Raw genomic sequence first — 22,839 nt, 5'->3', positions numbered from 1 at the left:
TATCGTGGGAAGCATTGTGGGGAAGCAAGGTAGTAACTGATCTTTTTCTTAACACCCTATGTTATTTCCCAACGCAGAGATTGGTAGCACTACTCACAGTCATGGTTCCACCTCCCATCATGCATTTGGGCATGGCTACAGTATCATTTACTGAAAGCTCAACAAATACACTAGATGGCAATATTTAGTCACAATATTCAAAGTCACATTTATCCTTTAAGAATTACAAGTCTTTCTATCCGTGGATCCCTCTCACAGAAAGAATGTTAATAATGTAAATGCCATCTTGAGGATTTATTGTCATAATAAACAAACACAGTACTTATGTACTGTATGTTTAATGTATATATTCATCCGAGTTTTATTCATTTTTTTCTTAATGCATTGCCAAAATGTATATGATCGGGAAAAATTATCGGGAATGATTGGAATTGAATCGAGAGCAAAAAAAAGCAGTCGGATCGGGAAATATTGGGATCGGCAGATACTCAAACTAAAACGATCGGGATCGGATCGGGAGCAAAAAAACATGATTGGAACAACTCTACCGTCAATATAAGACTACCCCCACTTTTTCAGTCTTATTTCAATGCAAAAAACACAGTCATATATTCGGGCCAATACGGTAAAAACTCTAACGCACCTATCTCACTTTCTCGTCAGCCTGTTCAGGAACAGCATGCAAAACACAACCGCCACATTAGAACCCGATTGGTTTGTATATTATTATGTTATGATTATTCTGATTTATTTTTATAATTTAATTGTATTGCGATGTAAATTGCTATTTGCAATTGTACCTTCAGTATTAAAGAAGGATTCAGTTTTTGGGCTGTGGAACAAATTTATCGAATCATAATGTATTCTTATGGGAAAATCCCGCTCGACATCTGACAATTTCGACTTTCAACCCAGGTCCTGGAACGAGTTAAATCCATATGTGGAGGTTACACTGTATTTATGTTTTTGGAATGTGGGACGAAGCTGGAGCAGTCTGCTCAAATTGAGTTCTCAAACCTCAAGCGTCATTGTCTTTTGAGGCTGGCAGTTTTCTGATAAGGCATTAGCGTATTAGTATGCACCTATGTGCCGAGTCTACTGACAAATGCATATACAGTACATGATCGTTTACCAAAATCCTCATCAAGAGATGAGATCAAAATCTATTTCATTAGAGACCCTACACACATTACACAATTGCATACACATGGACTGATTTCATTAAGTAAGTGCCTCCCTCTGTTCGCTCCATCATCAAAGAGCTACTAAAACATTTCGGACTCTGGATCATTACTCTTCCTCACCAGACAGTTTTAACATTAGTTTCCTTGAGAAATTCTAACAAGGTTAACAAGTAGCTCCTTTAATACCTCTCCCACTTTTCCCTTCTCGCAATCACTATCCAGCCATTGCCCTTTTCTGCCCTCTCCTTGTCCACCCACGTAATTAAGTGCATAGTTAACTGTTAAGGTCACTAGCACATAAGGAGGAACAAGTGTTTTTTTTTTCGCTTAGTAAAAAAAGCTTTAGAAAAGAAGTAGATGTAAGTGACATTACCAGAAGATGAGTAGGTTACAGTTGTAGACTGTAAAATTGAATATGAATAGATAATTTATGTAATACTTTGACTACTGTTCAATATTTTGTTTTTTTTCCATGAAAAGTGACACTCTCATTTTTCAAATGAGCTGCAAAATGAATAGAAAGTAAAGTCAAGACTGACAATGTTAGAAAATGATTTTTATTTGAAGTAATGATATTGTCCTTCAAGCTCTCGTCAACAAGACATGATTTGCAGAAATTGTAGCATTGCACACTTTTGGCATTCTAGCTGTTAATTTCTTGAGGCTTCTGGAGAAATCTCAGACCACGCCTCCAGAAGCCCAACTCATAGACTTCATAATGTATTGACATGACACATTCCCCATTCACTGCATCACGCCTTCCAGAAAGGGTCGACCAACACTCCGCTTCATTTATTAGCAGTCGGTCACATGCAGCAATCTAACACCGGATTTAGGTTGAAATAGTATGAAAGCTGTTCTGCATGCAAACAGGAAGGATTGTCTCAGGAGTGAGTGATTTGTTTGAGGATTCAAGGTAATTATTATATTTTTCATACCATGTATGCATTTTGAAACATTGTGAAAAAAATCAATGGGAGAAATTGGATTGGATTGATTATTGGATTGGAAATTGACATTTTGCAATATTTACGTTAAAAAAAAATGCTTATTCTTTTTTTTTTTTTTTTTTTTTTTTTTGCTTTTAACCAAGAATCAAGACTCTTTAACGTCCATATTTGTATAGAATTCAGGGATTTAAGCATTTATTCACAAGAATTTTCAACGGAAAAAGCTCGTTTACATATGACGGCCACTAATTTCCTTACTGACTAGCCTTATAGTTCGCAATATTTACGTAAAATAAATGCTACCTGCACTTTTTTTTTTTTTTGCTTTTAACTAGGGCTGTCAAACGATTACAATTTTTAATCGAGTTAATCACAGCTTAAAAATTAATTAATCATAATTAATCGCAATTCAAACCATCTCTAAAATATGCTATATTTTTCTATAAATTATTGTTGGAATGGAAAGATAAGACACAAGATGGATACAGTATATACATTCAACATACGGTACATAAGTACTGTATTTGTTTATTTTAACAATAAATCCACAAGATGGCATTAACATTATGAATTCTTTCTGTTAAAGGGATCCACGGATAGAAAGTCTTGTAGTTTATAAAAGATAAATGTGAGTCCAAGTTATTGTAATTTTATATTAAACTCCCTCTTAATGTTTTCGTTTTAATAAATTTTGTTAAATTTTCAGTCAAAAAATAAACTAATAGCTCGCCATTGTTGACGTCGCTGAGCGGGACGTCACATGGGCTACCTGCCGTTCCTCCACAGTGTGTTTAACTACGAGATGTAGTGATTGAAATACACCACAAAGTGTCAATGGCGAGTTTTAAATTAATTAGAGATCCAGTCAAGGCAAAGTCTGAGTAAGTTTTATGTGTATTTTGCATAGCTTTTTTGAATGGGAATGCCAGTTCCCTTTGCATTGGGCGCTTTTCTTTTTGTGACATTATTTTTTTTGAAGGATAGGAATATTATTTTTGTTGTGCTTTCACTAAATGATACGGTAGCGACTTAACTGTTCCACCCAAATGCAGGATGGTAAGTTGGGCAACCATGACTGTCAGTGGTGGCTGCAAATGGTATATGTTCTGCGTTGTGTTCAGTCAAGCGTGTTAAGAAAAAGATCTTCTCCTGTCATTCTTCCCCATGTCGCTCGCCACAATAGTTATGTTTGTTTTGATAAAGTTGCTAAAGCTTATGCCTATAAATGGCGTGGTCCAATGAACGCCTGTGTGCACTCTCATTTCTCTGCCTCTTATGTTCAATGCGCTAAACACGGTGGCATTGTAATCTGTTTGAGGCAATGCATGAGCGGGTCATTCGATATATGTGTTAAATGTGTCAAATATTTTAACGTGATTTGATAAAAAAAATTAAGAACCGCCCGTTAACGCGATACATTTGACAGCACTACTTTTAAACAAGAACTGAGACTGTTTTACGTCCCTATCTATAAAGAATTCACGCATTTAAGCATTTATTCACAAGAATTTTCAACGTGAAAAGCTTTTTGTCTGGCCCCTAATGAATCGGCTCTGTGCCCCGTGTCCCGTCAATACATTGTGAAGTCTATGTGCCACCCATAAATGGGATTGTCTTGATGGGCATGATTATCATGATATCTTGTGTACCATACGGTCAATCTGCCCATACAACAACTCAATAAGGTTTAGATTTGATGACTGTACGGGCAACTCCATTACAGAGGGAACACCAGATGCCTGCTTCCCCCCTAAATTTTTTTTTTTTTTTTTTTTTTTCACAATTTAGAGATGTGCTTTGGGTCATTGTCTTTTGTAGGATGAAATTGGCTCTAATCATGCACTGTCCACAGGGTATGGCATGGCTTTGCAAAATGGAGCGATAGCCTTCCTTATTCAGAATCCCATCTAATTTGTTCAAATCTCCCACTTTGCCAGCACCAAAGCAACCCAAGACCAGCACATTACCTCCACCATGCTTGACAAATGGTGTTAGACATGGTTCAACGATTATAGAAGAGGAAAAAAGAATGAAGAAAAAAACTTTGTTGCGATAACTGCGTAGAGAGAGCCTATGAGCATTATTGTATTTCTTGTCTATGCATATTTTTCTACAATTTGTGTGTGAATGCGCATTGTTTTGATAGGCAATGTGATGGTAAGTTTTTTTTTACACACAAATGGCATATTCCATTGTATATTAGCATTAAACCTGCGGGGTTTTGAAAAACGAAATGTATTTTGTATTTTAATGCACGGTAAGAGTAACGTTTATTCATTATGTGTGTTTAGTTTTTCAGTTTACATCAACTAGAGAGTAATTATTTGTAAATGTTTTATTTATTTATTTATTTCAACCTGCCCTGATCAGCCGCTTGACATAGAGAATGGGAATCCGAGTGTCCTTTTGGTCTCAACAGTTTTAATGTACAGTGTATCACAAAAGTGAGTACACCCCTCACATTTCTGCAGATATTTAAGTATATCTTTTCATGGGACAACACTGACAAAATGACACTTTGACACAATGAAAAGTAGTCTGTGTGGAGCTTAATATCTAAACCCCTGGCAACAATAGTAAGTACACCCCTGAGAAACTACATCCCTAATCTTCCAAATTGAGTACTACTTGTCATTTTTCCTCAAATGTCATGTGACTCGTTACAGGAGTGCTGTCAGCATTGCTGGTACACAAGAAAGCCCACAAAAAGTGTGCTGATGACATTGTCAACAAAGCACATGGATTACTGGAACCGTGTCCTATGGTCTGATGAGACGGGCAGGCTTTCTTGCGTACCGTCTTGAGAAGAGGCTTCCACCTAGGGTGACAGTCATGCACACCAATTTGATGTAGAGTGCGGCGTATGGTCTGCGCACTAACAGGCTGACCCCCTGCCTCTTCAATCTCTGCAACAATGCTGGCAGTACTCCTGTAACGAATCACATGACATTTTGGAGGGAAAATGACATGCAGTACTCAATTTGGACATTTAGGGATGTAGTTTCTAAGGGGTGTATTTACTTTTCTTGCCAGCGGTTTAGATATCAATGGCTATATTTTGTGTTATTTTGAGAGAAAAATAAATTAACTATTATATAAGCTGCACACAGACTACTTTTCATTGTTTCAAAGTGTCATTTTGTCAGTGTTGTCCTATGAAAAGATATACTTAAATATCTGCAGAAATGTGAGGGGTTACTCACTTTTGTGGGACACTGTATAATGTATGATTAACTCCCAGTGTGATGATTATTCATTGTGTTTCGTTTATTAGGAGAAAGCAGAGGCAGTAAGAGGGTTATTGGGGTACAGAAAGGGAGAAAAAGAGAGAGATACAGAAGAGAACAAATAACAATAATAAATATATTCAACACCTACGCCAACTATGAATATAGTAGCGCTATCATTAGCTAATTGTATTTCCAGTTGACACCATGTGAGGGGTCTGATGACTGAGGAGATAAAGGAGGGGGGAGAGTCTGAAAGAGAACGAGATGTGATTAGGTGGGGTGGAGTGTGCAAAAATTGACAATGTGAGGGGAAAAATGAGGTGAAGATATCCTATTCTATGCTGCCGGATCGCAAATCATGGGACCGATAGTTTCTTTACTTGAGTATGTCTAATTTCACCCAGTCATGCGTGAATCCCATCAGACGTGTGATCGTCCTGCAGACTAGTGGAAATTGTGCTCGGGGGCCCGTCCCTCCTCCTGCAGCTCCAGCAAGGGGGCCGATTTCATCTTCCCCCCCGGGACCCAGGGTGGTCCCCAGGACCATCCGCTCCCCCATTAACCGGCTTGAGTGTAATTAAATGCTTGAAAACTATTAGCATTCGACTTTTTTTCCCCAGACTAATAGTATCTGACAAACTATAGTCATTTCGGATCCACACCATATTTACTCGATTGAATACAGTAAGGCAACTAAGTATTTAGTCAACCACTAATTGTGCAAGTTCTCCCACTTGAAAATATTAGAGAGGCCTGTAATTGTCAACATGGGTAAACCTCAACCACGAGAGACAGAATGTGGAGAAAAAAAAAATCACATTGTTTGATTTTCAAAGAATTTATTTGCAAATCATGGTGGAAAATAAGTATTTGGTCAATACCAAAAGTTAATCTCAATACTTTGTTATGTACCCTTTGTTGGCACCATTCCTCCTTGCAGATCTCCTCTAGAGCAGTGATGTTTTGGGGCTGTCATTGGGCAACATGGACTTTCACTCCCTCCACAGATTTTCTATGGGGTTGAGATCTGGAGACTGGCTAGGCCACTCAAGGACCTTGAATTGCGTCTTACGAAGCCACTCCTTTGTTGTCCTGGCTGTGTGTTTGGGATCATTGTCATGCTGAAAGACCCAGCCACGTCTCATGTTCAGTGCCCTTGCTGATGGAAGAAGATTTTCACTCAAAATCTCTTGATACGTGGCCCCATTCATTCTTTCCTTTACACAGATCAGTCGTCCTGGTCCCTTTGCAGAAAAACGCCCCCAAAACATGATGTTTCCACCCCCATGCTTCACAGTGGGTTCTGTGTTCTTCGGATATAATTCAGTATTCTTTCTCCTCCAAACACGAGAACCTTTGTTTCTACCAAAAAGTTCTATTTTGGTTTCATCTGACTATAACACATTCTCCCAGTCCTCTTCTGGATCATCCAAATGCTCTCTAGCAAACTGCAGACGAGCCTGGACGTGTACTGGCTTCAGCAGGGGGACACGTCTGGCAGTGCAGGATTTGAGTCCCTGGCGGCACATTGTGTTACTGATAGTAGCCTTTGTTACTGTGGTCCCAGCTCTCTGTAGGTCATTCACTAGGTCCCGCCATGTGGTTCTGGGATTATTGCTCACCGTTCTTGTTATCATCTTGACGCCGCGGGGTGAGATCTTGCATGGAGCCCCAGATCAAGGAAGATTATCAGTGGTCTTGTATGTCTTCCATTTTCTAATAATTGCTCCCACAGTTGATTTCTTGACACCAAGAATTTTACCTATTCCAGATTCAGTCTTCCCAGCCTGGTGCAGGTCTACAATTTTGTCTCTGGTGTCCTTCGACAGCTCTTTGGTCTTGGCCATAGTGGAGTTTGGAGTGTGACTAACTGAGATTGTGGACAGGTGTCTTTTATACTGATAATGAGCTAAAACAGGTGCTATTAATACAGGTAACAATTGAGCCTCATTAGACCTTGTTAGACCTCTTTGACAGCCAGAAATCTTGCTTGTTTGTAGGTGACCTAATACTTATTTTCCACTCTAATTTGGAAATAAATTATTTAAAAATCAAACAATGTCATTTTCTGTTTTTTTTCCCATTATTTCTCTCATGGTTGAGGTTTACCCATGTTGACAATTACAGGCCTCTCTAATATTTTCAAGTAGCAGAACTTGCACAATTGGTTGTTGACTAAATACTTACTGTATTTGCCCCACTATATGTCACGGCTGATCAATGGGCTCACCTCATTTATTTTCCATCCTACAATCTTGATCTTAAAAACAGCCAGCCCTAGTTTAAGCCTAACGCAGTGTTTGTTTTTGTAGCATTTCTGACTAAATTCTCACAATTATATTCGTCAAAGTCCTGCAGGTATTCCTGCCAGATAAAAAAGTATGCTGCACTGCTCATGCCAGCCCTGTCAGTCTGGATTTGGTTGCCTTTGATAATGGCCACCAAAATAGAATGCTCTTAAGATCCACATACCATTTGTACTCTATTTTGACTGCAAGCAGAAAAATAAGCTGCTTTTTTGATGATGCACAGCATGACTCGCCTGTGAGTGAAGAGATGCTACTCACATAGCTGCTTGAATGTGTTAACGCGACCATGAAAAAAACAAAAGCAGCAGATTCCATTGTGTACCGATATCACATACCTAATAAGTAGGAAGTGGGACTTATTTTTGCACGCCATCCAAATTTATATTAAGGTGTGGTTTAGATCAGGTTTTGGTAATTTCATGGACAGGTGCAAACACACATTTTAAAAAGAGTTTGGGACAAGTTGCTAAGAGGTGTAACTCCTTTACACTAATAAGTATGTTTCTTTTTATTCCCTTTAACGCCGGTGCATTTGTTGGCATAGCTCAACCTCTAACTGAAGAAAAGAAATGCTTGCTCAGTAAACACATGCTTGTTATGAGGAACTATGATCACTCGTGTCTGTGTATGAAACTTACAACTCCTCTTCAGCATGATTATAAAAGTGCTTCTTTTGTCCATGAAATTATCACTTGCACCAGCCAAGCTGTGCCTATATGTCTCCATTGGCACAGACTGGTCTACCAAATTCCAAAACTTACATGCTGTAGTTTGCGCTTGCGCAAAACCACACTTCATTTCTGTTTTTCACCGAAGTGCATAGACTCAGTTCGTCAAAATAGAGCCCTGTGTGTCTCATGCATTTGAAAAAAAGTTGTGGACTACTGCCCACTTCTTCCAATAATTTACATTATCCCGCTCAACATCATTTATACACAGACAAAAGGGGTTAGTAACTTCCTATATGTTCAAAAAACTAAACTCAGTTAAAAAAATATACAGTCCCAGACAAAAATATTGTCGCTTATCCATTTTGTAGAAACAATTGCTAATAACCTGACTTTGAATTATTCAATTGGTTTCAGAAATAGCTCATATGAAAGCTAAGACCCTCCCAAATGATGAAGTTACAAAAATATATTTGTTTCACTGAAAAAAGATGTATCATTTAATGAAGACATAAAGGTCAAATTTTGGCAAGACAAAAGTTTTGTCGCCTACAGAAAGTAGTGTGAAAATTGAACAAAAAATGCACTTCAAATACAAAAATATGATACATAACATAAGCGAATTAAAGAGTGGTGCTGCGAGATCCAAATTTAATATTTTGTATGACTTCCATGGGCTTGAAGGACTGCATCCATGTGGTTCAGCAAGGATTTATACAATTTATTGATGAAGTCATCGGGAACATAAAAGAAAGCTGTCTTGCATGCCTCCCAGAGTTCATCAACATTCTTGGGTTTCGTCTTTCATGCTTCCTCTTTCATCCCGTTCATGTCTGGTGACTGGGCTGGCCAGTCCTGGATGATCTTGATCTTCTTTGCCTTTAGGAACTTTGAGGTAGAGATTGTAGTATGCGATGGAGCACCATCCTGCTGCAGAATTTGTCCCTTTTTATGGTTAGGAATGTAAGAGGCAGCTAAGATTTGTTGATATTCAGATCTCTCGCACACCCCCATACTGGATGTAACCCCAGACCATGATATTGCCACCACCAAACTCCACTGTTTTGTGGCAAAAGGTGGATTTTTCAGATGAATCTTCCATTGAATTACACCACAGTCGCCGCAAATATTTCAGGAGACCTTCTGGAGCCCGCATGGATCCAAGATTCACTCAGAAAACAGTGAAGTTTGTTGGTGGCAAAATCATGGTCTGGGGTTACATCCAGTATGGGGGTGTGCGAGAGACCTGCAAGGTGGAAGGCAACATATATAGTCTGAAATATCAACAAATCTTAGCTGCCTCTTACATTCCTAACCATAAAAAGGGACAAATTCTGCAGCAGGATTGTGCTCCATCGCATACTTCAATCTCTACCTCAAAGTTCCTCAAGGCAAAGAAGATCCAGATCCTCCAGGACTGGCTGGCCCAGTCACCAGACATGAACATCATTGAGCATGGAAGACGAAACCCAAGAATGTTGATGAACTCTGATAAGGCATGCAAGATTGCTTTCTTTGATGTTCCTGATGACTTCATCAATAAATTGTATGAATCCTTGCCGAAGCCCATGGAAGTCATACAAAATATTAAATTTGGATTTCACAGCACCACTACTTAATTCGCTTATGTTAAGTAACATATTTTTGTATTTGAAGTACATTTTTTATTCGATTTCCACTCTACTTTCTATAGGCGACAAAACTTTTGTCTTGCCGAAATTTGACCTTTATGTCTTCATTAAATGATAACTCTTTTATCAGTGAAAGAAATCTATGTTTGTACATTCAACATCATTTGGGAGGGTCTTAGCTTACATGTGAGCCATTTCTGAAACCAATTGAAAAACTAAAAGTCAGGTTATTAGCAATTGTTTCTACAAAATGGATAAGCGACAAGGCTTTTGTCAGGGACTGTGTAACATAGTACACATCTCATTTGGTCTTTTTCATTTTAAGTGGGCCAAATCAATTAAATTATAAGCAAACTAATGAAAAATGCTGTTGTAATTTAATTCTTTAAATAAGCCATGTAACTTGCTCTGATCCAATGCTTTGAAAAGCTGTGATACTAGTGTGTGGCCACCCTGTACACATCTGATGTTGCTCACTGTGGTCCGCAGTGTGCTCAAGGAGCTTGTGTGTCCGCTCAGACACATGAAAAATTAGAGGGAACATTGCCTACATTAGTAAAGATATGGGTTGAATCGCAAAATCAACATAGTAAATTGACAAATAATGTAAAAAAATAATAGTACCAGCAATATAAGCATTATCTGTCAACGTCACCAAAAGGGTGATGCTAAGAAATAAGTGACTCAAACAAATGACAAAGTTAAAAATTACATAAAATATGAACCCAACAAAGTTGGATGGAAATGGACGCAGGAGGGGAGCAGAAACCCGCAGGCTATTTGAAAAGATGACAATGTACGCTCACCTGTGACACTCTTCATCCCTTCTGTGCCAGCTGACCTGCATCCACCGCCAACTGCCCTCTGCCCCGAGCTGTAGGGCAGCTTGCCTGATCATATTCCCACATAACTGCACTATAATCTTCACAAATGTTACAACAATCACACTTGCTTTCCAGAATAACAATTTTAAGATCAAACTTACGCCAATGGACAGTTTTGAATGTTTATTTAGCCAGCGTTTTTTTCACAGGGGTCTTTGAATGATCTAAAAGTCAGGTCATCATTCGTGTAACTTGTTCCATTGTTCTTTCACTCCTATATTCCATTTTGTTGTACACTCAAGAGGTAAATACATGACAGTTTGCTTTGTACGGTAAAATCTTGAGATTTTTTTTCCTGATAAAACATCCTGCTGAGAACCTTCTCAAAGCAGATTCATCCATGCACTTGCCTTTTATACAAAGTGGATTGCTGCTCTGAAGGAACAACTGCACCCGCTGTTTTAAATTATGTTTTTTTTTTTTTTAAAAGACAGGAGTTAAAATAATGTATTTTTATATGTATTTGGCATATTTGTGAATACATATTTAATAACTAGATTTTTTAAATAGTATAATTAGTGTCTGATAATTTCACTTCGTTTCGAAAGCCTTTGTGGCGTTCTCTTTCGACTCTCGGGCTCTTGTGAAATACTGCTGCTGTGAAATTAAACTAGCTTCAAGTTGCTTCAATTTCTCACTACGTACTGTATCTTCCCTGTAATCTTGTCGTACATGTCAGCGTGTCTTGTTTGGTAATATCGCCTCATATTGAACTCTTTAAAAACAGCGACTGTCTCTTTGCAAATGAGGTAGACACAGTTATTGCGTATTTTAGTGAAGAAATAGTCCAATTTCCACCTATCCTTGAAGCGACGGCCGTTGCAGTCAACTTTTTGTTGTTGTTGATTGTCGTCATTTTACATCATTGGGAGTAAAGGGTCACATGCGGTAATGTTGCTTTGAGTGCTGCTGCCTTTTAGTGGGTAAATGAGGAGCAGCATTTAGTGTTAAGATAGTTCTTAGTTTTTAGTTAAACTGCTTCATATGCTTGTAGCAGTACTGCTGACCAATTTATCAAGTCTGTGTGCGGGCCAGACGTTATTGATTTTATGACAGAGGCTGGGGGCCGGATGAATTTTGACCACGGGCCGCATTTGGCCCCCGGGCCGGACTTTGGACATGTCTGGTCTGCACTAACTATTAATATGTTGGTGCTATCGTCAGCTAGATGTATTTCCGGTTGACGCCATGTGGGGGGCCTGTTGACAAGGGAAAGGGGGGGGGGAACTATAAGCTAAGTGATTGGGAGGGGTAGAGTGTACACAAATCAGAACTGTGATCTAGGACCCAGTAATCGTGTGAATCCCTTGTGAGTGTAAGCCCGTTGGCAACCGACCCTACGCCACCCCGCCGCCAATCCCGGCACCAGGACCCCCCACCCGAGCGCGCCCAATCACAACCAGCTGCACACGAGCCCAACTAAGCACGCGACAACCAAGGGCCATGGCCCCCACCCAGCCAGTTCGGGCAGGGAGGGTGGCCGGGGGCAGTGTTGGGAATAACGCCGTTATAAATAACGCCGTTACATAACGGCGTTATTTTTTCAGTAACTGGGTAATCTATTATTTTTTACCGTTACTGACGGTCAAAAGCGGTGCGTTACTTTGAATAAATTGAAGAAACTACCAGCCGTAGCTAGTTTACTCTGCTGTTAATTTGTCATCCAAGACTTGGGGTGCGTTCAGGTTCATGGCAATGAAAATGGTAAACGCACATAGCCTACCTTTGCAAGAACGATGGAGTTGCCGTTTGATACGGTCATAATGTGCAGGTCCTGCAGCCATCCGCAGCAAAACTGTCCGTAGCTTTGTAGCGAGTTGTAATTTCGGAATCGCTGATGAGTTTAGTAACATACAGTACACCAAACAATAAATACAGCAGAATGTCCATTTCGCGTAATTGTGGAAGCCCATCGACATCTTTACTCCATTTGTCTTCAAGTTTGATCACATATCTGTTCTTCGCCTTAGTAACGAGTTTGTCTCTTTATCGAACTGGCAAGTTAAAGTTTAATGTCCCGCGAGCCAGACCTGCTTCCAATATGGCTGCGTTGTTGTCAAATCTCACGTGATCCCCCATTCTGTGACGTAAACGCTCGAGCCTAATAACGCACGTGTATTTGTTGTCAATAAAGTTTTTTTTTTTTTTTTTTTTTTAAACAAACTTCAGAGCCGGTGTTTTCACACACAAACCGGAACAGCATGTGCGGCAAACACGCACGCAAAGCCGATGCAGAGGCATGATGATGGCAGAGCATCTAGAGGAAAATTTGTCCTTTACGAGGTGGAGATATAAACACTATTTCAAGTTGGTCGAAATTAAAGGAAAGAACGTGCATGTAAAGTGTGATTTATGTCCCGGGGCAAAGCTTTTGTCGACATCTGTGGTAAGCAATTCAAATGTTTATTTTTGTTGCACTTCAAGTGTAGGATAAATCTGTTGCTGGTGAGGTGCAATAAATATTACAAGGTTCTATAACACAACTACCAGTCTGTTCTTTTCTATTCAACTGACTCGAATACTGCTCAGAAAATGTCAAATTCTTTGACATAAAACAACTTTTTAAAGTTACTTTCCTTGGTAACTAGTTACTTTTACCTATAGAGTAATTCAGTTACTAGCTCAGTTACTTTTTGGAAGAAATAGTGAGTAACTATCACTAATTACTTTTTTAAAGTAACGTGCCCAACACTGGCCGGGGGGTCAGCGTGCCCATCCCTCCTCCCGCAGCCTGGTGGGGTTTTTTAAATTCATGAAAATGTCCGGTTTTTCATTATTTTTCGCAGGACCAATGAGCGTGTGTTGAAATTGACTGACACACAGAATACACAAAGTACTGTGCTGCCTGTGACGTGTTCCCAGAGAGCCTGCCCATATATTAAGACTTTTATTAAGATCAATAGGTATATAATCAAATGCTCATGTACCTAAAAGAGTAATTAAGTCGAAAATATATTTATTCTACTTCGGATACCAATTTGCGAATGTGTGTGCAGTCACAGACTGGCTTTATCATGGCGTCATTCCCAAACAAACCTTCGTCACGCCAGGAGCTCACAGGCTATGTACACTTGCTAAATTTACCTTTTGACGACCGTTGACTTCTGTTGGAGCTTTGTACTGGTGTGATCTGTAAAATCCTATTTTGTGTTGCATCATTGTGCTGCCGAATATTGTAAACTTTTACAGTGACGTTTGATTTTTGTCTCAGCTCCAGGTGCTCTCTAAAAGAGTAGTGAGCTATATATATTTACATATTATCTTGCCAGCTTGTCCGAGTCGGCTTTATGATCACTTTTTTTTTTTTTTTTTTCCTGAGCGCATTTCAACGCAGCATGCAGGAGAGTGAGGGAACGCTCGGCTTTTACGAGCATTCGCTGAGTTGATTGAGTGATTGAAATTAATCTTTAGAAAACAACAATGAAAGCCTGCCATCGTTACTTGGTATGTTACAATCGTTGCGCACTCACCACTTGGAAAATAACAAATAGAATCATGGTGTGGCACTGCACATATTACCTGTCAGTGTAAAACCGCAACAAGGGAACTTGACAAATTTGACAGGCGAAAAAGTCATGGAAGTCAAACTGATTGCATGCCTCTATGACTTGAGGTACTGCACTGTACACTTTTGTGGTTTAATTTTCCCCTACGCATTTTTATATACTCCAGATCGCTCTGTTCATATTCTTGCGACGTATGTTTGAAGGTCCAAGAAAAATGTGTGAATGGACCATCAGCTCATCACAGCTCGTTCATGTCAAATGAGCCGGTTGATTCCACATTTAAAATTACGCACTCATCAAAAGAGAGACATAGGTTCCCGACCTCTGGTTTAAAGGAATACATTAATCATAGTTTGTTTCTGAACCACCCAAAGGTTATTGCTTCTGTGAAATGACTGGTGTGGAATAGTGATCATGTCACGTTTTTTTCAAAATGCCTACTATGTTTATTGATTGCTGAAAATTTAGCATACAAAGTTGTTTTCTTTAAGAAAGAAACTGAGCCTGTAGAAATGATACTATGTTTTCTGTTTGATTTCTAGATCCTTGTCAACTCTGTTACCCAGCCTCCTTTGCTGTATGAAAACGTCCTTGTGAACAACGGCAGTCCTATCCTGAAAGATTTGCTCTTCAGCCCAGATCACCAATACTTGTACACTCTCACTGATCAACAGGTAAAGTTCGAACATACACACACTTACGAATAATCACCAACAGAAGATTATCATCAATCGGAATTGTGTTGAATACTTTGAAATACCTCACCAAAATCTAAGGAACATTGCTTCTATTAACAACTCAGTGTAGATTTTAAGGCATGATATGCCATGACTTTCACATCTGAGACTGTAACAAAAACATATTTTTTATGGAAGAAAGCAGGTCTGAGAGACCAAGCAATAAGGCATTCAGATGCATTATGTGATATGAGCAAATAACCATTCAGCATAACATATGCAAGAGTCCGAACATTGTGGGAAGCTGTCTTTTATACACTGAAATGCTTTGCAACAAAATACTAAAACATAAGGAACAATGTTAAAATCATTTGTAATCATTAATTAACAGTAGTTTTACTTTCCTGACGTGTGAATGCAGTGTCAATATATTAACACACAACAGACAGAGCATATCGTGGCATTATCATCACTGTCTTGCACATAAATGTGTTAAGTATGACCCTTTGCCTTGCTCTACTTTCCATCCTCTTCTCCTTTTTTACCTGCAAGACTCTTATCTCATAAAAGCAAATGACCACATTGTGATAACCTTCAGTGAAACGTTCCCGGCATATAGAACCATCAATTGAGTGCCGCGTAATTTACCAAAGATTAGACATAATTGACTTCCATGTGTCTGGATGAGCACAGAGAAGTGTAATTGATACAAATGGACAGTGTTGCCCTGCTTGGTATTAGGCCTGTCAAACAAGAGTGGCAGGTCTAAGGAAGCGATTTAGACTGAATAAAACCATCCAAAGAAAAGGCTCCAAACTAGCAACATGTGGAGATATTGCAAAAAGTGTACATTTTAGGTCTGTCAAATTTATCGCGTTATCGGGCGGAAATTAATTTTTACAATTAATCACGTTAAAATATTTAACGCATTTAACGCATGCGCGGAACGACCCACTCATGCATTGCCGCAAACAGACTACATTGGCGCCGTTTTATGTATATTGAAGCTAAGCATTCATTGGGGTATGTATTGGTATGAGCTTTGGCATCTTTTCCACAACAATTAGAACCATTGTAGCGTGCGACGTGAGGAAGAATGTCAGGAGATGATCTTTTTGTTAACAACCTGTGTTGAACACAACGCAGAGAAGATATACCATTTGCAGCCACCACTGACAGTCACGATTGCCCAACTTTTCATCATGCAATTGGGCAGAACAGTTAAGTCGCTACAGTATAATTTACTGAAAGCACAACATAAATTATATTCTTTTTTCCTAAGAGGGGTGTATGATTTAGTTTAGTTAGTTCTGTCTGTTGTTTTAGTGAAATGTTTGATTCCAAGATACTTTATATTCCCTATTGGAATATTGTAATTTAGATTTTGATCTGCAGGATTCCATGAGTTTGTTGATAAGGGCATTATAATTGATTTTGACCAATTTATAGCATAATCTGATATTTGTGAAAATTTCTTTATTAGTTCAAAAATCTCATGAAGGAAGGGTTCTGGTTTTTCTAGATATAGTAGTATATTGTCTCCGTATAAGTTAATTTTGTGTTCTGATGTTTGCGAGCGGATCCCTTTGATATTAGTATTTTGTCTTATTGCGATTGCTAATGGTTCAATAAATAGAGCGAATAATAGGGGTGAGAGTGGACAGCCTTGTCGAGTTCCCCTTTGAAGACAGAAACTTTGTGAAATGACCCCGTTTTTGTTGACAGTGGCTTTTGGGGCATTGTAGAATGTTTTTATCCAACGGATAAATGGCTCACCGAAGCCAAATTTTTCCAAAATTTTGAAGAGAAAAATCCAGTTGACTTTGTCAAATGCTTTTTCTGCGTCCAAAGAGAGGATAATTGCTCTCTGTTTATAATTCTGTACTCTGTTAATGAGATTTAACAGACGTCTTGTATTGACAGTCATGGTTGCCCAACTTTTGGGCAAATTTGGGCAGAACAGTTATGTCGCTACAGTATCATTTACTGAAAGCACAACAAAAATAATTTTCCTATCTCTCCAAAATAGTAATGTTCCCAAAAAAGAAAAGTGATCAATGCAAAGAGAACTGGCATTCCCAATCAAAATAGCAATGCAAAATAATTCTCAAACTTTGGTCAAACTCTATTTAAACATTTTGTTTAGCTTAACAAATACACTAGATGGCAATATTTAGTCACAATATACAAACTATCAGAGGTCTCCTACGTTGTGAAGTCAACACTCAAATGAACGTGGCGAGCTATTAGTTTATTTTTTGATTGAAACTTTCACTAATTTTATTAAAACGAAAACATACAGAGGGATTTTCATATACAATTACAATAACTTGTACTCACATTTATCTTTTAAGAATTACAAGTCTTTCTGTCCGTGGATCCCTTTCACAGAAAGAATTTTAATAATGTTAATACCATCTTGTGGATTTATTGTTATAATAAACAAATACAGTACTTATGTGCAGTATGTTGAATGTATACTGTATATCTGTCTTGTCTTATCTTTCCATTCCAACAATAATTTACAGAAAAGTATGGCATATTTTAGAGCTGGTTTGAATTGCGATTAATTACGATTAATTAATTTTTAAGTTATGATTAACTCGATTAAAAACTTTAGTCGTTTGACAGCCCTACAAAATTTTCATTTTAATGTAGAATTCATAGATGTCTAAAGGAAAACATGTCTCCAATGGTGTTTTTATTTGAAACATAACGTAAAAAAATCAATTAAAAAAATTATAATTCATGGACAGACACACAACGCACTACAATCAATTTATTTTTCCTTTCATGTCATGAAAAACACAAATATGACCAAAAACATAGAAAAACTACTTTAAAGTGTACTTCCAATTGTCAGCTGAAAAAAAAGGTGGATCAAGAAAATTTGCATTCAAACGTGTTTATGTTCCACTCAGGATTAGATTTAAATTAGAATTTGAACTTTTTGTCCGAGACGCCATGACAGCTCAAGCGCACAGCCATATTTGGTTGTGACCTAATGTCGGCGAGGGGCAACTGTGCCATTCATTGAGATGCTGCTTCAGTGGTTCTTAACTTTGGTTCTATCGAACCCCAGGGGTTTGGGGAGTCACTCTAAGGGGTTCGGTGAAGGTTAAAACACACGGCGCCCTATTTTTGGACACTGACTAAATCTAGGCAAAGTAGCGTTTTAGACCAGGTTTTGGACTGGTTAGTCTACAATATACAGGCTTTATTCCAGTTCTTTCAATTGCTAGTCCTCTATCTGATGGGAGGAGAAGCTGGTTTGCTCAGTGGAAGGTTGACTCTCACTTGGTATGAGGAAATACAACAGCAACTGCGTTGACATTAAAAAAAAAAAAAAAAAAAAACATTTGTGTCGCATTTTACGCCATGAAAATAGTATGTGAAGCAAGGATGCGATAGAATGAGAGTGTCGATATGAAAACAAAAATAGAAACAGTGTGAAATGAATTGAGTTTAATTTCATTTTCCAATGTCAAAAGGCAAAATTATTTGTTGTAAATTCACACTTTTTATTGGATTTGTGAAAAGATTCATGAGATGTAAACATGACAGAAACTGCACGGTCAAGGTTAATACAACCAAGCAAGTTTAATATTGAACAATATAAGAGAAATTCCTCTAGATTTAAATGAAAAATTCTAAGCATTGGGCCAGTCTTGGTTTAGTTGCCTAATAATCCTGCAGGCATAAAGATAAAAACATACATTTTGCCCTGTTTAAAACATGCTGTTAAAATTAGAAGAAATTTGAATAGAAATTCACTTAGGTTTTAGCTTTCTAGCTTAGATATATCGATTTGGAATTTTAGGGGAAAAAAATATATATGTATAATTCCAAAGGGTTCGGTTAATGCGCATGTGAATCTCACGGGGTTCGGAACCTTTAGCAAGGTTAAGAAGCCCTGTCATAGCTCATAGAGGATTCTGAACTAATGGCTGAATGCAAAAACAAGGATAAATACTAGAGGTGTGCGAAATTTCTGATTCTTAGATTATGCGCAATTTGGGTGTGGAAGATTCGAGAACGATTCACAAACATCCAAATTCCGATTATTGAAATATGTCAAGTAATGTGGAACTAAAACACAGCGCGGTCTTCAGGATGCAATGAGAAACTAACCGCATTGCTCCCTAAGAGTAAACATCATGCTTGTCATTACCCCGGTAATGACAATGCTCAACTCACGGCTCTGGCTAAACTCATGAAAAAAAAACAATAATACCTGACTGCTGCCGACAGCCGCTGCAAACTACGTCCACATCATGCTACAGTATATAATAGATATCATATGTATATAGAACTAGATGCAAAATGACAGACTCGACGGCGTTAGCAGAACATATATTGAAAACGAGATGCAAATGACAAACAGCCGCTATCGTAAAACAGTAGACTTCTCTAGAAGGTTCTGTTGTAGCGAACCTAATTAACTTATCTAAAATACTCCTAAATCGGCAAAATCTTGACTAGAATCTATCTTTAAAACAGTTTTAAAACTTTCACATGTCGAAAGTAGACAGAAGAGAAATTATTGAATAACGGGAGCAATTTTACCAGCTTTAACGGTTGATTCACAACATTAAATGAATTGAATGTACAGTAGTTTAAAGCTGCTGATACTGAATGTGGACTTGAGTTTTATTTACTGCTTTGAACTGCTAACTTGATACTGAAATAGTCGTTTATTTAAGTCTGAGAGGCTTTTTGTAGAATTTTTGTAACTAATGTACAAAACATTAAAAGCAGCTAATAGCTTAGGGGGGTTTGTGGGTGTCATCAATAATCGATTTATAATCGAATCGTAGCCTCTGAATCGTAATCAAATTATTAGTTGCCCAAAGATTCCCACCTCTAGCGAACCTAAATAACTTTTTAAGTAAAATACTCTTTAATCGTCAAAATCTTGACTTGAATCTATCTTTAAATGATGAAACAGTTTTAAAAACTTTGACATGTCGAAAGTAGACAGAACGGAAATTATGGAATAACTGGAGGAATTTTAATACTTTAACTGTTGATTTACAACATTAAATTGATTGTAGTCTAAAGCTGCTGATACAGAATGGGGACTATTATATTTATTGTTTTCAACTATTAACTTGATACTGAAATAGTCATTCATATAAGTCTGAGAGGGTTTTTGTACAAGTTTTTAAACTAATGTACGAAACATTAAAACCGGGGGGCGGGGCATCAATAATCCATCTATAATCGAATCGGAGCCTCTGAATCGTAATCGTAATCGAATCGTTAGGTGACCAAAGATTCCCACCTCTAGTAAATACTACTTTTGCATGCCTAACATGTTCATCCAGAACGTTCTTTTGATTGTGGAATAGATGACAATAACAACAATCCATCATATCACTCAATAGCAACACTTTTTGTTTTGTTTTTGTTTTTTTTTCAAATTTTCGTCTTAGTCTGATGTACGAAAATACTTATTAGACTTAGCCATATTTTAGCCAACTCAAAATGTGTTTGTGTTCTTCTCGTGTTCGTTGATGAAAACTCAGAGATATTTAATTTAGGTGTAGGCCATGTCTACAACTAGCAAGTGTTTTTTTTTTATTTATTTTTTAAACCGACTATTCTGCCCTAATATGTCGGGGGAAAAAATAATTACTTCCACACAGCCAACCGCATTCATTCATTTTCTAGTACATTCATAACAATGCGCGAAAAATAATTGTCCACAATACACCTATCCTTCTCATGTGTTCTTCAATATAAAGCACAGCAAGAGTTTGTAAAAAAAAAATGGAAGCAAAAAAGTACGTAATTTACTCCAAATGTAAACATTGGTCTCGTGTGACGTAGGGAAAAAGTTTGTCGCAGTCAGTGACGTTTCCACAGTTAAATCTTCGGTTAACAGATTGCGCCACAAACAAAGAATTCGCACAGCTTCGTTTTGGGCGCAGTTTTCAAAAACCCTCATTTAAATGCGCATGTGGATGAAAGGCCAAACCCTAGAAAAAAGTTCTCCTTTTTGCCAACAACCCTGCTACGTGTAGACATGGCCTTAGTCGACGCATACTCAGAATGTTTTTGTCTGCAAAATTGAAAAGCACATATATTGTAGCTCTACAAGGACAACGCCAACTTGGTGATGATATTACACACTCAGTAGGAAAACAGTACATTATTTTCAATTTTCAATTAGACCCACCTGGATGCAGCAAACTGTATGTTAAAAAAAAAAAAAAAGTAGCCCGAGAGTTTTGATGATCAGTCAACACAGACCTTTCAAGGCTAAAGCAACATTGCAAATTCTCTTGCCAAAATACGAAAAAAGATCTTACCATATGTTTCAAGACAAGAAAGCCAGGAGAAGGCACCGGTGAGTGGGGGTGGGTGCAGTACGTCACATGAGTGACACAACAAAAAACTGCTACAATGAAGGGTAACTGCATATACAATGAGAAAATGTCACACATTTTCGTGCCGTTGTCTCGTCAGACGAAAATGGACATTCATCCCATCATTTTAGCTTGTTATCTTCTCTTCATCCTCATGAAAAAATTATTCCTCCACAAAATATTTTCGTTATCGTCCTTGTTGACCAAAACAACAAAGAATAGTAACTAGTGGGTGCAACAGAAGCCCAGTCAACGCCATGTCGCTACATCCGTTCCTCAAATGGGGCGTGCATGAAAATTAACTAAGGGGATAAATTTGGCTAGATCATAGACTTCATAATGTATTGACGTGACACATTTGCCATTCACTGCGTCACACTTTCCCGAAGGGGGCCGTCCCACACTCCGCTTAATCTATTAGCAGTGGCGGCCGCTAATTTGCTTACTGACTAGCATCATAGTTCCCTATATCTATGTAAAATAAATGCTAACTGCACGTTTTTTTTGTGTGTGCTTTTAACCAGGAATGGAGGCTGTTTTACGTACATATCTATAAATAATTCAGGGATTTAAGCATTTATTCACGAGAATTTTCAACGGAAAGAGCTTTTTATTTTCATATGGCCGCTGCATTTGTTTACTGAGTAGCATCATAGTTTGCAATATTTACCTAAAATAAATGCGACCCTCGTGAGGAAAAGCGGCATGGAAAATGAATGAATGAATGAATGAAATGCTAACTGCATGTTTATATTTTGTGATTTTTTTAGGGCTGTCAAAATTATCGCGTTAACGCGCGGTAATTAATTTTTTTAATTAATCACGTTAAAATATTTGACGCAATTAACACACATGTCCCGCTCAGACAGTACTCTGCCTTTTGATAAGTTTTACAGCAAGGCTTTTTGTGCTGTGAATTCTTGTGGTCGCTTTGCGACATGGTTTATTGTTTTCTTGCCAGTTCAATATGGCTGCACGACGTCTCGGGCTGACGCCTACGTTGTAATGTTGTGCTTATATGATCCTTGGACAAGATTTGTCCGTAAGTATGGTTGTGTACATATTATGTTAGTAAGCGAAATGTTATATTTTTTGTATGAGATGCTTTTTGTTTATGTTTAGTGAACCTGTATAGCGTGCCAAGCTAACGCTGTTGCTAATGCAATGCTTGTGTACTTTTTTTCTTGTAGTTTTACAACGGTCTAAAGAGGACAATGGCTTGATGCCATTTTATTAATAAATTAGATGAAAAAGGAAGAAGTCTGATTATTGAGGTGTCGTTCACTAGCTGTCTAGCTTTGGAAAAAGTAGATGCTTCGGAGTGAGGACAGCATAGACAGATTTAAATGACAGTAGAGTGAAATGCCCGCTACAGTCCTTACGTACCGTATGTTGAATGTATATATCCATCTTGTGTCTTATCTTTCCA

General features: G+C 38.1%; 1 protein-coding gene across 2 annotated transcripts in view; it reads left to right on the top strand.

Moving 5' to 3' along the window:
* The window catches only part of LOC130907841 (plexin-A1-like), a 599,840-nt gene that overhangs the window by 296,738 nt on the left and 280,263 nt on the right, over positions 1 to 22,839 (top strand). For both annotated transcript variants that reach the window (XM_057823323.1, XM_057823332.1), the window contains exon 4: positions 14,905 to 15,036. In XM_057823323.1, coding sequence (XP_057679306.1) covers positions 14,905 to 15,036 — 132 coding nt within the window. The remainder of the gene's footprint in view (positions 1 to 14,904; positions 15,037 to 22,839) is intronic.

This window comes from Corythoichthys intestinalis, chromosome 2 (genome assembly GCF_030265065.1).
Source record: "Corythoichthys intestinalis isolate RoL2023-P3 chromosome 2, ASM3026506v1, whole genome shotgun sequence".
Taxonomy (NCBI): Eukaryota; Metazoa; Chordata; class Actinopteri; order Syngnathiformes; family Syngnathidae; genus Corythoichthys; species Corythoichthys intestinalis.
The sequence above is the reverse complement of the archived record's forward strand: the minus strand, read 5'-3'. Positions and strand labels throughout refer to the sequence as shown.